Source organism: Rhinolophus hipposideros (genome assembly GCF_964194185.1).
Source record: "Rhinolophus hipposideros genome assembly, chromosome: 9".
Lineage (NCBI taxonomy): Eukaryota > Metazoa > Chordata > Mammalia > Chiroptera > Rhinolophidae > Rhinolophus > Rhinolophus hipposideros.
Window position 1 is genome coordinate 29678727 of NC_138055.1, and position 17494 is coordinate 29696220.

Here is a 17494-nt window from a genome sequence, read left to right on the forward strand (position 1 = left end):
TACTGATGTCTCTGTATGTAAATGGGTTTCTTTTGAACTGCACAGAGTTGGTTCTTGCTTTGTTCCAATCTGAAAATCTCTGCCTTTTTCCTGGATTGTTTAGACCAGCACTAGACAATAAAAATAGAATCTTAATCACATATCTATAATAAACATTCTGATGGATACATTAAAAACCTTTATGAAAAAAGTGAAATTTATTTTAATAACAATATTTAATCCATTGCATTCTAAATATTATTTCAATGTATAATCAAAATAAAAATAATACTTTTTTAGTTTTGAACATAAATTAAAATTAAATGAAATTGGAAATTCAGTTTCTCAGTTATACTAGCTTCACTTGAAGTGGCTAGTCACTACCAATTTTGACAGTGTAAGTTTAGAGCACTAATGAAGTTATTTATATTGTTGAATTTAATTTAGATCTACCATTCTGAGAGGCAGTTAGTGTGTAGGGGTGAGTCAATCTAGTCAATCATGGGACTGGGCTTAAAGTGTTAGTCTTCTTCAGTTCATCACAGATTTCAATTCTTCCACAGGCAGTCTGCCAGCAGTGGTAGAGGGTATTTCTGTGTTCTGCTTCTACGTCTGTGCTCAGCAAGCCCTGAACACCTGCACCACAGAAGTGCTCCAGGACTTTGCCCCTCCCCTAGCCATGGGCTACTGTTGTTTTTTACTAGTGCTAAGTTTTTGGTGGAGACAGGGGAGGTTCTTGGTCCAGCCTCAGGCAGAACTTGTGAACCTAAGTGGGGCAGTCTCAGCATTCCTACTCCTTGTTATACACTGACAGCCAAAGTCCACCTTCAATCTGTGGTAGGTCTTGAGTTGGAGAGTTTTCTACCTCTTCCCCAGTAGTAGCAGAATTCTACTTCGTATCAGTGCGCGATCAATGGGCCCAAGAGAGTTTCTGTAACTCTTCCAGGAACAGACGCCCTTCATTTTGACCCATCCCTCAGAAGGGGGGTATCTTCACCTGAGAACTTGGAGGGAAAGATTTTTCTGGCCCTGTCCAAATGCTTAAGGTTTCTGTTTCGTATGCAGGAAAGAAAGGCCCAAGGAAGTGAGTACGTTTTCTCCCTGATCTCTTAGTGGCCGCCGATCATCATCTGCATGGCTGTTCCTCAGAGGGTGGCTCTCTTGGTATTTATCATGAGCACTTCTCAAGGCTCATGACGAGAGCTGGAGAGTGTGGACTTCATCTCTGTGTGGGACTTGCCATCACTCTAAACCAGTGCTGTCTTAGAACTTTTGGATGATGGAATGTTCTATATCTGCATTGTCTAGTACAGTAGCCACTCATTTCTAATTTTATTGAATTTTGATTCACTCATTATAAATTTAATTTCAATCGCCACAAGTGTCTAGCAACTGACGCATTGGACAGAGAAGTTCTAAACAATCATTTAGAAACAAACTCAGCCTTATGAATTCGTTAAAATCTTAGGTGATTTATTCTTTCCTGCTTTAACTATGCCCCCTTCTTCCTGCCATACTCTGCTACTGGTAAAACAGTTAGTGTGTCCCTTCTGTCCTCAGAGGGGCTTGCCACTCTGGAATTTACTTCATTTGGTTGTCTTGTAATCTCTCCTCTCTGAAAGATGCAAGAAAAGTTATGGTCTCATGGATTCTTTGGCTTTTTCTTCTTCTTGTGTGTTGGGGGTTGTACTGATTTGCAGCTTCCTACATTCTAAGCAGAAGAGGAAATTTGCATTGATTTCTAAAAAGTAATAATGAATTATGGTTTATTGTCTCTCTTCTTCATCCCATTTTTAAAGACTCAATTACATCATCTTAGATTTTGAAAGGGATAATAGTTTGGGAATAAAGAAACTGGGGATTATTGCACAAATATTTCTGTGACATCAGGCATGAGGTGACATTTGGGATTCAGCTTTCTCTTCAAAAAAGAGGGAATTAAAATACATGATGACTAAGATTACTTTTGAGCTCTAAAATTACCATTGTTTGTCAGTTAATGATGTACTTTTGCCATCTTTATTTTTCTAACGGAAAGCTTTTCTTTAAAATTTAGGAAACATTTGTAGTATCTACCCACAGAGTTGACACATTGCTCTTGAGAATATAAGGATACATTTGTTTCAGTCATTTATCATGTGTTGGATCCTTGTTTTGATGGAATAAGCAATGACAAAGCAATTGGGCCTGGGGCTATCCTTTGATATTTGTCTATAGTTCTGAGTCTGGTGCTCTCAGAAACAGCTGAGAAATGATGGCAAAGAATAAATTCAGCACACAAGTTGTTGGCCAGTTCAAAAGAACTTCATAACCCTTAGGCTCTGACATCTGATTAATATTTAATTGATTGAGAACCTTCAGTATATTGCGCATACTTTAGAGAGGAGTAGTTTCTCAATAGATCAAATAATGCATGAAAACAATGGCTTAGAAATTGGAAAATATTCTTTACACACAGCTATCACCTCTGTTAGTAAAAACCGTTTAGTAAATGTTGAAGAACACACATAGAGACACTCCACAAATACAATGTTCTACACAAATGCATCTATTATAAATAAAAATAATTCATGAATTTCTATTATTTACATTCCCTATGCCATGTCCTAGGTGCCAGAGAGATAAAGATAAATAAAAATACCCACACTCAATGATGGCATACTAAAGTGGAAAAGACAAATAAATAAGTCACTGCAAAAATATGATAACTGCTATATGAGAATTATGAAAGAAAGAGTGCCTAGCCTTCTTTGGGAACAATGGAAGGAACCACAGGGGAAAAAAAAATCATTAATAAATTACTGAAAATTTGCCAAATTAATAAAGGTTGGAAAGTGTTATAGTCAGAGTGAAAGGGAATCATATGTTAAAAAGAGTGGAGAACTGCACAGCATGGCACATTTGTGAGCTGCAAGGAGTTAAGATTACAGGCATTATGGTTCTCGAAAATAACAGGAAAGGTGACTAGAAATGTTGGGAAGAACCTTGAGTGCTTTACAAAAGAGCTTAAACCTTAATCTATAAGTGATAAGGAATGATGTCAGGTTTTATACAAAGAAATGACATAAAATTATTTGATTGGGGGACATTTTCTTCTAGTAACAGAGCTACAAGCCATAGGATCGTGAATTGTGCATTGGAATAGACTAGTTACCAAGCCGGTATTTTGAGTAGTGGTTCAAAGCATGGACTTTAGAGCCAAAGAAATCTGGAAACCGTAATGTACCCTTTGGCAGATTATTACTTCCTTGAAATCTTAGTTTTCTAATCTATAATCTAGTCCAAGTGTTAGAAAACATTTTCTGTAAAGGCCTCGCGCTCCTTCTCTGTATATAAGAAATATTTTATACCTTGTAGAGCATCCAGTCTGTGTGGCAACTATTCAACCCTGCTCTGTTGCAGCACAAAAGCAGCCACGGACAATCACAAACAAACATGGCCATGTTCTAATATAATTTTAAAGACACCAAAATCTGAATTCACATAATTTTCAGGTGTAATGAAATATTATTATTCTGTTAATTTTTGTCAATCATTTGAAAATACAAAAGCTATTCTTAGCTCACAAGTCACAGGAAAACAAGTGGCAGGCCAGATTTGGCTTGCAGGCTGTAGTTTGCTTAATTTGGTAGAGTGTGCTATAAAATAATGTAAGTATTTTTGTAATGTAAAAAAAAAATTAAAACAAACTCCTTAACAAAATGTGTAGCTCCATGTAAAATTAATGAATATAAGCAATAGAAAACGAGTCCAGTGGTTGGGAGCAAAGGAGCCTCCAAACAGATTGGGCAGGGAAAAGTCAGTAAGCTAGAGGTGACTGGTTTAAGACTGATTCTGACAATAGTAAGAGTCTCAGGTAGTCTCCAGGCTTAGAAGTGTTGAGAAACAAGTAAGAAATTTAAGGTGAGATGGGAGGCAGGAAGAATAATGTAGAAAGCTGTCAAAACATTCTAGGAAAGAAAAGATGGAGACTTGAACTAAAGTGGTAGGTATGAGAGTAACCCATCTTGGACCAAGCAGGCTGCTGCTGCCCGCTCACCTCAGTGACCTGCTTGGATATAGATGAGGAAGCAAGTCAGGTCTCAAATCATCATCTAAACACAAGTCAGGAGCTCTGGCCTGGGACCCAGGATTGATCCCATTTTCCTACTCCTGCCATCAGAAGTGAGGGTCAGCACCCAGGTTTCTCTCCCTCAAAAGGACTATGTCAGAAGAGTCACATCAAAAGCAAAGTTTTCTGATCACTGACCCGATAGCATCTTCAGTTTTAGCCCATCAAAGCAGAGTGATCTTAGAAGGAAGCACCTCTTAGCACTGAGCAGTTGCTAATAAGTGCAGGGCTACTTCTGCTTGCTTTCCACAGATTTGCTTCACATTTGCTTTTGTTTCTTTATCTCCTGTCTAAAATTGTCATATCCAGAACTTGAAAAAACTTCCTATTCATGATCTATTGTGAATGGTTCAAAGGTAATTAAGAATTATAAAATATTCTTCAATTTTAACACCCGTTTTCAGTGGAACACCTAATTAGAAAAAAATGATCATATAAAAATTTTTCACTAAAAGAAAAAATGGGAATTTAATATTAAGATTTCTGATACAAATAATGCAGCAAATTTTGGCTTTGTCATACACTCTTTGTTCCTACAGCAAAAGGAACACAGCAAAAAGAAACAAGACATATATTGCTAGGTGCAAAAAAAGCATGATAGCTGACTCTATGAATCAGAAACAAAACAGAAACTCAAAGTGGGGAAGTGGGTTGAAGTCACGGTGCCTCTGAGCTCTACATCTGGAAAAAGAAAATACTGAGTCAGGGCCCTAGTTGAGTAAGAAGGATTGGAATGCTTCACACTAGATAGGGCACAGAGACTCTCTGCTTGGAACAAATATTCTTCCCGTTTATGAAAGAAGCGTATACGGAAACCTGGGGATTCAGGGAACACACATTCAAGCTTGCTGTCAAAGACCAAGCTCAGTAACCCCCAGGCTCAGGGAATGAATTTGTGATAGCCACTATATTATCCACAAAATCAGGAACCCCAAAATAATGTTATGTGCTCTGGTTCTAGACTGGGGGTTCTGGTGAGCTGAAAAGAAGCAATGGCTAAACTCAAAGCAGCAAAGAGTAAGCAAGAAATGAGGAGACCAGACTATATAAAATTAACCGAGGGTCCATATTTCAAAATACATGAGGAAATCTATGCTAAGAAAAGACAGACATCAAAACAAAAGCTCTAACATTTCAGATTATGTTTTATATAGCAATCTAAAAAAACAAAATCAATACTATGTTATAATGTTCACAGTGATAAATGTTAAAAAGGACCAAAAGATAAGGAAGCAAACATTTACAGAAGTAAAACAAAACACATAAAATAAACATAAATAAATTAAAATGTTTAGAAATAAAAAATATAACCATTTACATTAATTATTTTAATTGGTTAAATTAGGTGAAATTAATTTCATTAATTAAATTTAAAGTTAACTAATTGATCTCAATTAACAAAATAAAATTTAAAAATAAAATCTCCTGAATGTAACAAAATAGTAAAGTTAACTCATTGAAAAACTTCAGTTAAATAGAATAAATTCCATACTGATAACAGTTCAATAGAGTTAGTAAGTGAAAGAAAATACTGTTCAATTGCCCCATAATTTAGTACAGTGAGACAGTTCACAAGGGTGGAGGTGAGAGATGCTGTAACTAAGAGGTTAAGAGTTCATGAAAAAAAACAAATGGGGAGAATGATGGACACAATATTCAAAGAGATGATTATGAGCATTTCCAAGACCTGAAGAATGGTATGAGTCCATAGATTGACAAAGTATCCTCAGTACCTTGTAGGGCGATTCAAAAATAAAACCACACAACTAGATATGTGATGGTGAAATGGCAGATTATCAAGGACAAATAAAAATAAATAAAAAGCTTAGAAGGTACCAAAGGGGGAAAAAAGCATAGTACCTACAAAGGTATAACTACTAGACTGACAGAAATTTTCTGTTCCACATTAATTGGAGAAGACAATGGAGCTCTATCTTCAAAGTACTGAGGGAAATCTGTTCACATACAATTTCATTCCCAGCTAAACTACAACCAGAAAAAAATAAAACAAAGAAATTTTCTAGCATAAAAGGCCAGGAGAATTTAACACCCATCTTCTAACTTAACTAAGAAGAAAGGTAAATCCAGAAGGAAGGTACTGGACACAGTAAAACAAGTTACAATGAGAATGCGGTATATGATAAATTTGCACAGCAAATTTGCAGGAGAATATGGGAAAAGAACCCAAGAAACAGGCAAAAGAATCAAACAATTTGATGAAAAGGAAAGCTGAATGATTAAGAAATATGTCAAAAGACAATCAACCTCCTTCATGAACAAGAAAATAAAGCAAAGACAGAAGTTCACATGCGTCAGAGTAGAAAAAATTTAAAAAGCTGATATAAGCAAGTATTGGAAAAGAATATGGAAAAGGAGCAATTATCATATACTTTTTATTATCATATACATATACATGTATATGTATTATCATATACATATACATATACATGTAAACTGACATAAGGTTAGAACACATTTTGACAATATCTCATACAGTTGAAGATGTGTATACGCTACTATTCAGAATTTCCAATCTGAGGAAACATGTCCCAAAACATTTATTGCAGCATTATTTGCAAAAATGAATGATTGAAAAAAATCAATCTAACAAAAGACTAGCACAAAATTGTAGTTTTTATAGTTGCAAAATGAACACTAAAATAAAGTTTCTAGAGATGCTAGCATGAAAATGGACAAATCTTGAAAGCAAAGTTAGGTGATAATAGTGAGCTGCAAAATGATGCATATCTTACTATTAACATATTTTAAAACGTGAAATAACATTCCATATGGATATTGGACACATACAAATATAAAAGTAAAAAAATATAGTCGTACATGGAAAGATAAACATCAAATTAGAGTAATAATTTTCCTCTGGTCATGGTGGGAAGCAAATGGGATCTGGATAAATTATATGGGGGAGTTTCAATTATGTCTGTAAAGCTTAATTTTTTGAAAAACAAACAAAAAAGTAATAAACAAAGATAAAAAATGAGTTACATTTTCTAACAAGTGCATTTCTCTGCCCAGTCCAGCCTGATATCCTAAGACAAGAAATGGAAGTGTAATAGGGTGGCTGGCAGAGAAAAAGGAGTAATGAATTAAGTCAAGATTTAACCTTGTTATCGCTGAAAAACACATGAGTAACAACAGCTCTGGTTTATGGCACATCATTAATTTCTAAAATAATAATGAGGGAAGTAACTGGACAGTAAAATATTTTTAAAGAATGCATTTGAGTTCCATTGAAAACAGTCAATCTTGGATTGAATATGCTTCAGTAATGCCTGGGCTTGGACTTCAAAATTTACAGCTGGACCTGGGTCACTATGCTGAAGCAGAGGAAAATATACGAAGCAAACATGTAAGTGGGCATTTAAAAAATTCTTTTCGTTTTAAATATAAGTAGCTTGCTGTAGAAAAACACATCACAAAATAAAATATCTGTGCTCTAATCCTCATGTATCTCTTGAATTTCAAAACGGGACTGTGGTTTTGACACACAGATTTCAGGTCTCCGGACATGAAAGATTGAGTGGACGGACCTCTAAGCTCTTTGCTTGTAGACAGATCCCTGGTGAGGGTGTGAAACTGGACTGCAGCAATGGAAGAGTTACTGCTCTGTGGCTCCTTTTTGCTGTTAGCTTTCATTTTGTTTCTCTTAGATCCAGAGTCAATAGTTGGATTTGGTAGACTCCCTGGGTTTGTAATTAGACTGGGTTGAAAGAAAGACCTTCAGTAGTTCAAAACTTCTTTGGGATTATTCAAAGAGAAATACTCAGCCTTCAAGAGGTTGTTTGTTTCTTTATGTGACACCTAAGTGAGTTCATTCTGTAACTGTTACCTTTAAGAAGACCAAAGATGGAGGCAAAAACAAAATAGAAATATTTTAACAGAATATAGCACATAGTCTACAGGGATATGACCACAATATATTGTACAATCTAAAGGCCTCCCTAACTTTTTATAGATGTTGGCTTGTTTTTTAAGAAAATTCTAGGGGGAAAATTTCATAGTTTTAACGTGTAGCTTCAATATTTCCTGGATCTCCATGATCAAAAGCAAAAGCAAAAATAAGTTAAGATCCTGAGGAATAAAATAAGAGATATTTAGCTACATACTGAGACAAACTAGGTACTCGATAGTTATTTGTGGAATGAAGTAAGCCAAAGTTTGGTTTCCTATGTTATTGAAACTAAAATTTTAAAAGTGTAAAATTTAAACTAAGGACATCGCTTTCATTTAGTCTCTCTATATATTATGGCCAAGAATCCTCTCTGTTCTAAAACTTTGAATCAAAATAATTTTTTTCTGTAATACAATGGTTGACTCCAAACCAAATTATTTAAAAGATTTTCTTGAACAAAATAAATGTAAGTAAAACTTATCCAATAGTTACTTTGAAAAGGTGGGGGAGCTGTCATTTTATAAGACTTTCACGGAAGGATGGGATGTGGGGGAAATACAGACATACATCAATCACAGTTTTTTAAAAATGAGTATTTAAAAAGTTTTGTGATGAATTAACAACTCAAGCAAAACATAATTAAACATTCTGGAGAAAGACTAGCTTGACAAACACCATAACCTAATTCTTATAACATAAGATAGTTTGTAATCTTATACTCAATATAGAAAAATTAGCACTAGATTCACTCAAAGAAATAAATGATCACATAAACATTTCTTCTTGGTCTAAGTCAAAATATGTTTTCTGTTACTCTGTTATTAATATCAAATTTTATTGGCTTAGGGAAAAGAAAAATGAGTAGGAATCTGGAAATATAGACTGCCACATACTTGTTAAATTACCTTTGACAATTAATTTCAAGTCTCTGAGTTATCATTATTCTTATCTGTTTTGTGTGGGTTTCCTAGATCTCAGGGTTGTTGCAAAAGGCAAATAAAAAAATAAATATGAAAATTATTTGAAAGGCAGAAAACACCATATAAAATATACTTTAGTTACTGCTAAGGAGAACACTCAACTCATGAGTACTAAGGAATTTAGTGCTCACAAATGATAAAAATACATGTAAAGTTCTGACAGGTGTAATCCTTGGTACTTCCAAGTATGGATAATGACCTTTCTTTCTTTTGCCCCATTTCCCCTTTCTTTATTTACATTCTTTCTGCAGGACCTCTGCCCGTAACCAGTGTTTCAATATATGACTATAAACCTTCTCCTGAAACAGGAGTCCTGTTTGAAATTCATTATCCAGAAAAATATAATGTTTTCACAAGAGTAAACATAAGCTATTGGGAAGGTAAAGACTTCCGGACAATGTTATATAAAGGTAAGAGGCAAAAGAAAGGTTGACTAAATGATGACTGACTTTTTACATGATTTTTGCCAAATGGTCTTCTCTCTTACTCTAAAGAGATCTTATAATTCACTATTTTACCATAAATGAACCATTAAAAATAGTTATGGATTCATTAAAATCTTGTTATCAGGACTTTTAGAACATCTGGTTCATTAATTTAGAGTCAAGTACCATGCATAAGTATAATATTCAAATCATTGTCACTTACATGTTATTCTTGCCAAAGGTGCAGGAAATAAATTCAAACTTTTAGAAACACTCCACCTAGCCATTTCCTTCTGGGTGTGTTACAAAAGCATTTCTAGAACTGGGAAGCTAGAGAGATGCCTTTCACAAAGTTTTGTTTAGAGATGGTCCAAGATTATTCTCAAATGCAAAACACAATGCTTTTTGATTCCTTTGTATACATTTATCTTATGACCAGCTAAATGCATTATATACAAAAATTAATTTCACTATTTTTACTGGTTTGATGGGGAACCTATGAGGAAAAGAGAAAACAGCCCGGGGGAATTAATAATTTCAAAAGAACCAAGTCAGTTTCTCTGAGCAGACTGAGGTGGAGTGAGGGATCAGGGAGAAGGGTGGAGAGGAAGAGGGACAGAAGAAGAGTGGGCATTCAGCTTCGTTGGGAGGTAAATTGAAATGGAGGAACTGAAATACTCTGAGGACACAACACCCTAACATTTATGTGCAGGAGGCTCAGGTGATGGTGTCAAAGGTTACTGGTTATAACTGGAAACATGTATGGTGTGGAGAATGCATACTGAAGCATACAGGGCATGGGATCCAGAAAAATGTCACTTGGACTTGTTACTTTTACGAATTCCTTACTTCCATAGATTATTTTTCTTTCCTTTTCTTATTTATTTTTTTTTGTGATGCTGTTTAAAACAAATGCAATGAATTTTTACAGTTTTTTTAACTTTAAAACATTTAAATAAACATAAACATAGATTCCACAAATCATTGCATTCTTTATTTTCAATGAAAACATTATCTGCAAATTAATAAATAGGTCCTTATTTGCTTATTGATCACATGCAAATACAAGTTTATGAGTGATTAAAAAGCAATCACTAGAACTTTTGTCGAGTTAAAAGCCACGAGTTTTAAAATAAGTACATTAATATGCTCTCTTTTATTTCAATTAATTTTTAAAATTATTTTTGGCTTTTAATTCAGTAAGTGGTACTTTCATTTCTTTCCCTCATTTTTTTTCTAACTTTGATTGGGTTTCTAAATTTGTTACTTTCTTTAATGTTTTCCAAATGAAATACAAATTTTTATCTCTTCTTTTTTTTGAGCAGGTTCTGTCTGCCAACTGTCAAATAAATCATTCTACTTTTAAAATAGGCTAGTTTTTACAAGTGAGCCTAGTGAACACATTTCTTGTAAAATTTATTTTTTCCAAATCATAAAGTAGCAAAATACCTTGGGTTTTTGTCTTAAAGTAAATGGCTAACATAAACCTAATATATACCATTTCTATATATGAACATTTCCACTTAATACACCAAATGTTCCCGTAATAAAAATTTAACTCCAACTTTATCCAATTCTTGTAGAAAAAGCCTTTCAAGACTAGAGTCTAAGGATCCAAATTTTCATCTGTAGCCTTATGCCATTTTTTAATTACTGTCCATGCCAGGAGTTGAAGGAGATATTAATTTATGGATATTTAATCATACTGTTTAGAACTTCTTAGAAGTGTGTGTTATTCAAAGACCAAAATTTTAATATAATTGATTTTTTCTCTTCTCAGATTTCTTTAAGGGAAAAACAGTATTTAATCACTGGCTGCCAGGAATATGTTATAGTAATATCACCTTTCAGCTGGTATCTGAGGCAACTTTTAATAAAAGTACTCTTGTGGAGTATAGTGGTGTCAGTCATGAACCCAAACAGCATAGAACTGGTAAGTCATCTGAAGAATAACATTTAGTGAAAAAAATAATTAAATTATATGTTGTTGCATAATACTTTTTATCATTCTAAGAAAAATTCTATTGCAGAGCTAAGAAAGAAAATAAATATACATTTTAATAATCCAAACAAATTTTCTATCAGTGTAAAAAGAACTGAAGAAAATATTTAGTAAGAAAAATCTAAAATATATCAATGTAATCATAGACTTATAATCTTTGAATAAAAAATACATGAGACTACAAAAAGTTAGAATTAAATAACTTAACTAGACAAATACCTGCTATTCTATGTGTCCATATAGCAGAAAAACAGATGGAAGACGTTCTAGTACATATTATCAGGTTATTAAAGGAAAATATTGGGAATCAGATATAAATAAAACTTGTAGTGCTTACTTTTAATAGCATCACTAATATGAAGCACTATTGTAGGATGGATGAATGGATGGATGGATGGATGGATGGATGGAAGAATAGATGTGTAAAATATACACATACTAAATATCCATTATCAATAACAACATAAGTGTCCAATATAATTAGACAATATAATTGTCTGTGCCTAATGTGCCTAAGTACTCAGTACAAATTCTGGAAAGGGCATTCAAATGAATATCGGAAACAGGTTATATTAGATCACTCCTGGGACCCTTCTAATTGAAATTCTAAGGTGTCATAATTCTCATTAATTAGGCCCAGACGAAAAAATTATGTAATTCACCTCATGTCAACATCTAAGATTCTATTTGTATTTTTCATTATTCAGTTCAAATCAAGAAACATTAATTGAGCATTTTTACATGAGAGTTGTTCTAAGTACTGAGAAAGAGGGAGACAGAGACTGGTGAGACAGGTTCCCTGTCCTTAAAAATGACAGAAGTACTATACAAATGACAATAATATAAGGCAGAATATGGTAAATGTTAGAAAAGAGGATCAAAGTTATAGAATGACACAAATGAGCGAGAGATTAATTTTTATTAGAAGTTCATGGAAGAGGTGATATTTGAGATGCTATTTGAAGGATAGGTGGAAACTGTTATAGGTAGAGACCATGCAGTGTGCCTTCATAAATTTCTACCTCTAGAAAAGTATGCTTTTATAATTCATAGACTCATTTTGTGTGCATATGTTTCATTTTATATGCCATGGAGTAAAGCCATATTTCTAACATGTGTGTTAATGTTTCTAAAGACAATTCATGTATGTGACACGCCTAAGTGCAGCTACGTCCCAGGGAGTACTTTTGTCTGGGTCGCTATAAGTACACTATATGTAGTTGCGTTTTTTGTGTGAGAAAGATCCAGTGACAGAGACTCAGTTTTTTTTAAAAAAGGAGACTGTGATAAGATGAAGAATATTTACATAACTCTGCCTTGAAAATGATTAAATTACCACTTAAGCAAGCATAGTATCACAAGTTAATGTATATGAGATGTGACGGATGATATGCTAATGTGTACATATTATGCACAAAATCTTAGATGTACATGTGCTTGAAACCACAATTGTTCTTGATGTAAATTAGAACATAGAAATATAGAAGTCAAACTAAATCCTATTTTGTAAATCTGCTTGTGCATTTGACTCAATAGATCAAGTAATCACGATAATAGAGTTAAAAATTACTGAACTTAAAATAAAATAAATATAAAGTAAAATAAAAATGTTGTCTCTTACAGCCCCTTATCCACCTCGAAATATCTCAGTTCGCATTGTAAACTTAAACAAAAACAACTGGGAAGAACAGAGTGGCAGTTTCCCAGAGGAATCGTTCATGAAATCACAAGATACAATGGGAAAAGACAAACTCTTCCATTTTACAGATGAAACTCCTGAAATCCCCTCTGGCAACATTTCTTCTGATTTTAACAGCAGTGACGACGAAACTACATCCCCACCGTATTGGTGGGACAGTGCATCTGCAACTCCTGAAAGTGAAGATGAATTTGTCAGTGTACTTCCCATTGGATACGAAAATAACAATACACTCAGTGAAACAGAGAAGTCGACATTAGGCTCTTTCTCTTTTTTCCCTGTGCAAATGATATTGAGTTGGTTACCACCAAAGCCACCCACTGCCTTTGATGGGTTCTATGTCCACATAGAAAGAGAAGGTAAAAGCAATAGCAAATTGGAGGAAATAAGAAATGATACAATCAAAGAAAAGGAAATTGAAACATTTTAAAATTTAAGTTTAGGAAGAAAGATGGATGGGAGACAGTTAATATCTAAATAAAAGTGATAAAGGAAGGGAGGAATGGAATTAAGTATCCAATGGGAACTGAGACTAGAAAAGAAATGAACAGGTCAGAATCTGCAGGTTTGGGTAGTACGTAAGTTGAAAGTACTGGCAACTGCATGCGTTTCACTGCCCAATATTTCATGTACCCCAAGGTACTGAGGGAAACTTTATATTTGGGAAGATTTTGAACTAAAGGTCTAAGCATCACAAATTATAAAATATCCTGGAGAAATTTTCTGTTTTCATAAATTTGTGAAGTGTACAACAAAAGAATCTGCCTGACACAACGGCTACTTTCCCAAGAGTATTAAACCTGTGTCTGGCTTATATAGCCATTCTTACTTATTTCCCTTAGGGTGTGCTCCTCTGGAACTAGCACCATTCATACTTTTCCAAAGACGAATTGGTAGTAAAACAGAAAATACGTTGCAACTGGTATTTCCACTAAAGCTACTTGTATTATTTGTTGTATTCACACATCCAGCATCTGAGAGTCACTCTTTATATTTTAGCCCACTATTTTAAAAAAAGCAAGGCCATGACAGTCAGTAAACTTGGGTCATGAATCATATCTGAATTGTTTGGCAGATTTTTATAGTTATTTGTTGTTTGTTTTGTTTTTACAATAACTCTTCATTTTAAACTTTCCAGTCTAGTAGTTTGGGTGGTAAACTTTGTCAAGTTGTCAAAATTCAAATGACCGCTTTATTTTCAAGGTAGGACATTAGGATCACGTAGTCTCATACATAACATATTGTTTACTCCTATTTTATTTAGTAGAATGAGATACAAAATCTGTAGATTCCTCTATGCTAGATGATAGACCAGTAAATCATACCCAATTATATAAAGTTGAAATCCTTTGTCACTTCCAATTATTTGAATCAAAAGTCTTTAGCATTTACTTGAAATTACTTGTATTAAAAAAACAAGTTTCCTTTATCTGGCTTTTCTTTTTCTGTCCTTCAATATATTCTATGGAAAACAGGACCTTGTAACTCAGAATTTTAATACCTATTTCCATGAAAGTTCAATCATGCTTTTATCTGACTGCAGTGTGCTCTGTCTGTTGAAGGCTATTATGTTCACCAACTGATGATAACCACTTCAATTGAAGTAATAAGCAGCAGGAGATGAACTTTGAAGCAGTGTAAAAATTACTTTTACTTTTAAAAGTTCTGGAAGCAAACTATCAAGGAAAAAATATTACAAGTGTTAGAAAATATATCCAGAGGAATTATTTCTAACTAGAAATAATTCAATATATCTTGTTATTTGTTGAATGTTTAGTCATACCACAAAGAACTTAAAGGATATTTGTTGCTGCTTATTTTTTGCCCCTTATATCCAAATAAGAAATTCAACTATTGCTTTTTCCTTCAAGTATTCTACTTCTATTTTATGCACATAATTTTGTTGAATGACAGTGTGTAAGAATACGCAGTATATACTCACCTTTGTTTTATGGATTTAGACACCATATTTTAGTTTGGTTATTTAAAAGTATTGTGAAAATCAATTTGAACCCTTAGTCATTTTTTACTTATAGTACCTTCAATTAAACCTTCATAGGTTTAATTGAATTTGATAAAAGAAAGGAGACAATATAAAAAGATACATTTTTCTGTTAATTATCTTGTCTATATGCAAAACCTTTCCAGTTATCAATTCATATGTATTCTCTTTTTTATATATGATTTAGAAAACTTTACTGAATATTTGACAGTGGATGAAGAAGCACATGAATTTGTTGCAGAACTGAAGGAGCCTGGGAAATATAAGTTATCTGTGACAACCTTTAGTTCCTCAGGATCCTGTGAAACTCGAAAAAGTCAGTCAGCAAAATCACTCAGTTTTTATATCAGTAAGTACCAAAGAGACTATTTTGTACTTACAGGGGACCTAGAACAATGGAACTAGTGAAATTAATGATGTTCAGGCAGCAATTATTCATCAAACCTTAGAGATCCTGAGAATTCTTCAAGGTCAGGAGAGTTCCAGATACATGAAATTTTGACAGCAGAGGAAATATGTTTATGTTTAATACTCACAAACATATCCAGACATTTTACTTAAGGATTCTTTTATTATTATTGTTATAACTGCAGAGTTATTAAGCTGACCTTTCACACTAGTCCCCAAAATTCTCAAAGGACATGAACACACAGTTAGGGAAATATGACTTTTGCTTGAGGTTGTGGTGAAAATTGATATTGTTGAACTATGGGAAAGTTTCATTAGAGTATTGAGCTTATAGAGCTCAAAAGAAAGACAAAGATTGAAGCGTAGTAAGACCCAGGTAGTAACCATAAAATTGGTACAAGAAGACAGAGCTAGAGCATCCTCACAGCTCCAATGTCAAGTCTTAAGGTGGTTTATATTGATTCCATAAAGAGTTATAACAGAGCAATAAGTAGCTTCTAAAAGCTGCTCAAATAGTGCATGTCTGTAACATTTTTAGCTAATCTGACTATGGTTACCAGAAGTTTAAAAGCCAAAAATCAATTACATAGATTATCAGGAGTTAAATGTGCCTATCATCAGCAGAAGGAAAAAAAATGGAAGGCAATAGATAAAAATTTCTCTCAGAAAAGGATGACCACCTTCTTCAAAGGCAAAATACCATCTTTCATCAAAGAGTTCTCAAAAAGGTGGGCAGGAGAAAGATGAGGAGGGCAGAAGGAGCAGATCAGTTTACCTAGGAGTTTAAGAATGTTGAAAATGTCCCATATAACAGTTTTACCAAAGAAACCACAAATGTCACCGGTGATAAAAGGCCCGAAAGATCAATTAGGCATGCAGAAATATTCAGAAATGCCTTGTATGTCTTTCAACTATGACCCGAGATCAGTTGAGAATGACCACTTGAGAACGAAGTTTAGTATTCAGTTCTTCCTATGAGGCTAAAAATGTTTCATCAACTAAAAGATTTCCTTGTCTGCTCATACAGATCCACAGCAAGTATTAATGCCTTCCAGGAAAACTCCTTCAACTATTCTGGCCCCCTTCTCTAAGTTTCTACTGTTTCATAGCTCATAATACCAAACACACAGTTTATATGTATTTTTCTAGACTTATTTTATTTGTTATCTTGCTTCTCGTAGCAAATTATAAAATCCTAGCCTGGGGTTGTACTATTTGTGTATTTATTAATTCTGTTGTACATTCAACAAATATTTATTGAACTGCTGCTTGGATTTTGGAAGCAGACATCCTATGTGTGAATCTCAGCTCTGGTTTCCCTATCTCTGCTTCAATTACCTCATCTAAAAGTGAGATTAATATTAGTACTTATCTCATAGATTTGTTATGAAAATTAAAGGATTGAAATATATAAACACATATAGACCTAAAACTGGGCCTAGTACATAATGAGTGCTGTATCTCTTCGCCATCATCATTATTATCATTTTTTATTGTTGATATTTCCTTTGCTCTATTTACAGTGAGCCTGAGATTGCCTTTCCCCATCAGAGCCACTTGCTCCTTTTCCTCTCCTGGGTTCCAACCTAGGAATACAGCTTTCCATTAAGGAACTCGGAAATGTTTCCTAAGCAAATAAAAGGAAGTGGCTCATTTGGATTGGGACAGGGAGTCTCTGTAGTAATAGTCACCTTAACATTTCTTGAGTCCTTGCTATGTGTCAGGCACTGTGCTAATAACCACTTTAGAAACTTAAAAGAAGAAAGCTAATAGCAGTTACTTCCATGGAGATATTTTATCATAAGGAACCCAACCTGTCTTCAAATTATCACTCCGGTTTCAGCCAGCTTAATATAATTGAGTGGCCTGTTGCCCATGTCTGGTCTAATATAGTCACACCTTGTCTCTTTGATCTTTCTGTTACCACATTTGACTCCCTCCCACCCCCATCCCCACAACTGTAGTAGAGGCTAATTTG

At 34.0% G+C, this 17494-nt stretch overlaps 1 protein-coding gene across 6 annotated transcripts in view; it reads left to right on the forward strand.

Annotated features, from left to right (window-relative positions):
• Positions 1 to 17494, forward strand: part of PTPRO (protein tyrosine phosphatase receptor type O) — a 207306-nt gene that overhangs the window by 111097 nt on the left and 78715 nt on the right. For all 6 annotated transcript variants that reach the window (XM_081061383.1, XM_081061384.1, XM_081061386.1 and 3 more), the window contains 4 exons: positions 9232 to 9390; positions 11186 to 11338; positions 13031 to 13465; positions 15296 to 15457. In XM_081061383.1, coding sequence (XP_080917509.1) covers positions 9232 to 9390; positions 11186 to 11338; positions 13031 to 13465; positions 15296 to 15457 — 909 coding nt within the window. The remainder of the gene's footprint in view (positions 1 to 9231; positions 9391 to 11185; positions 11339 to 13030; positions 13466 to 15295; positions 15458 to 17494) is intronic.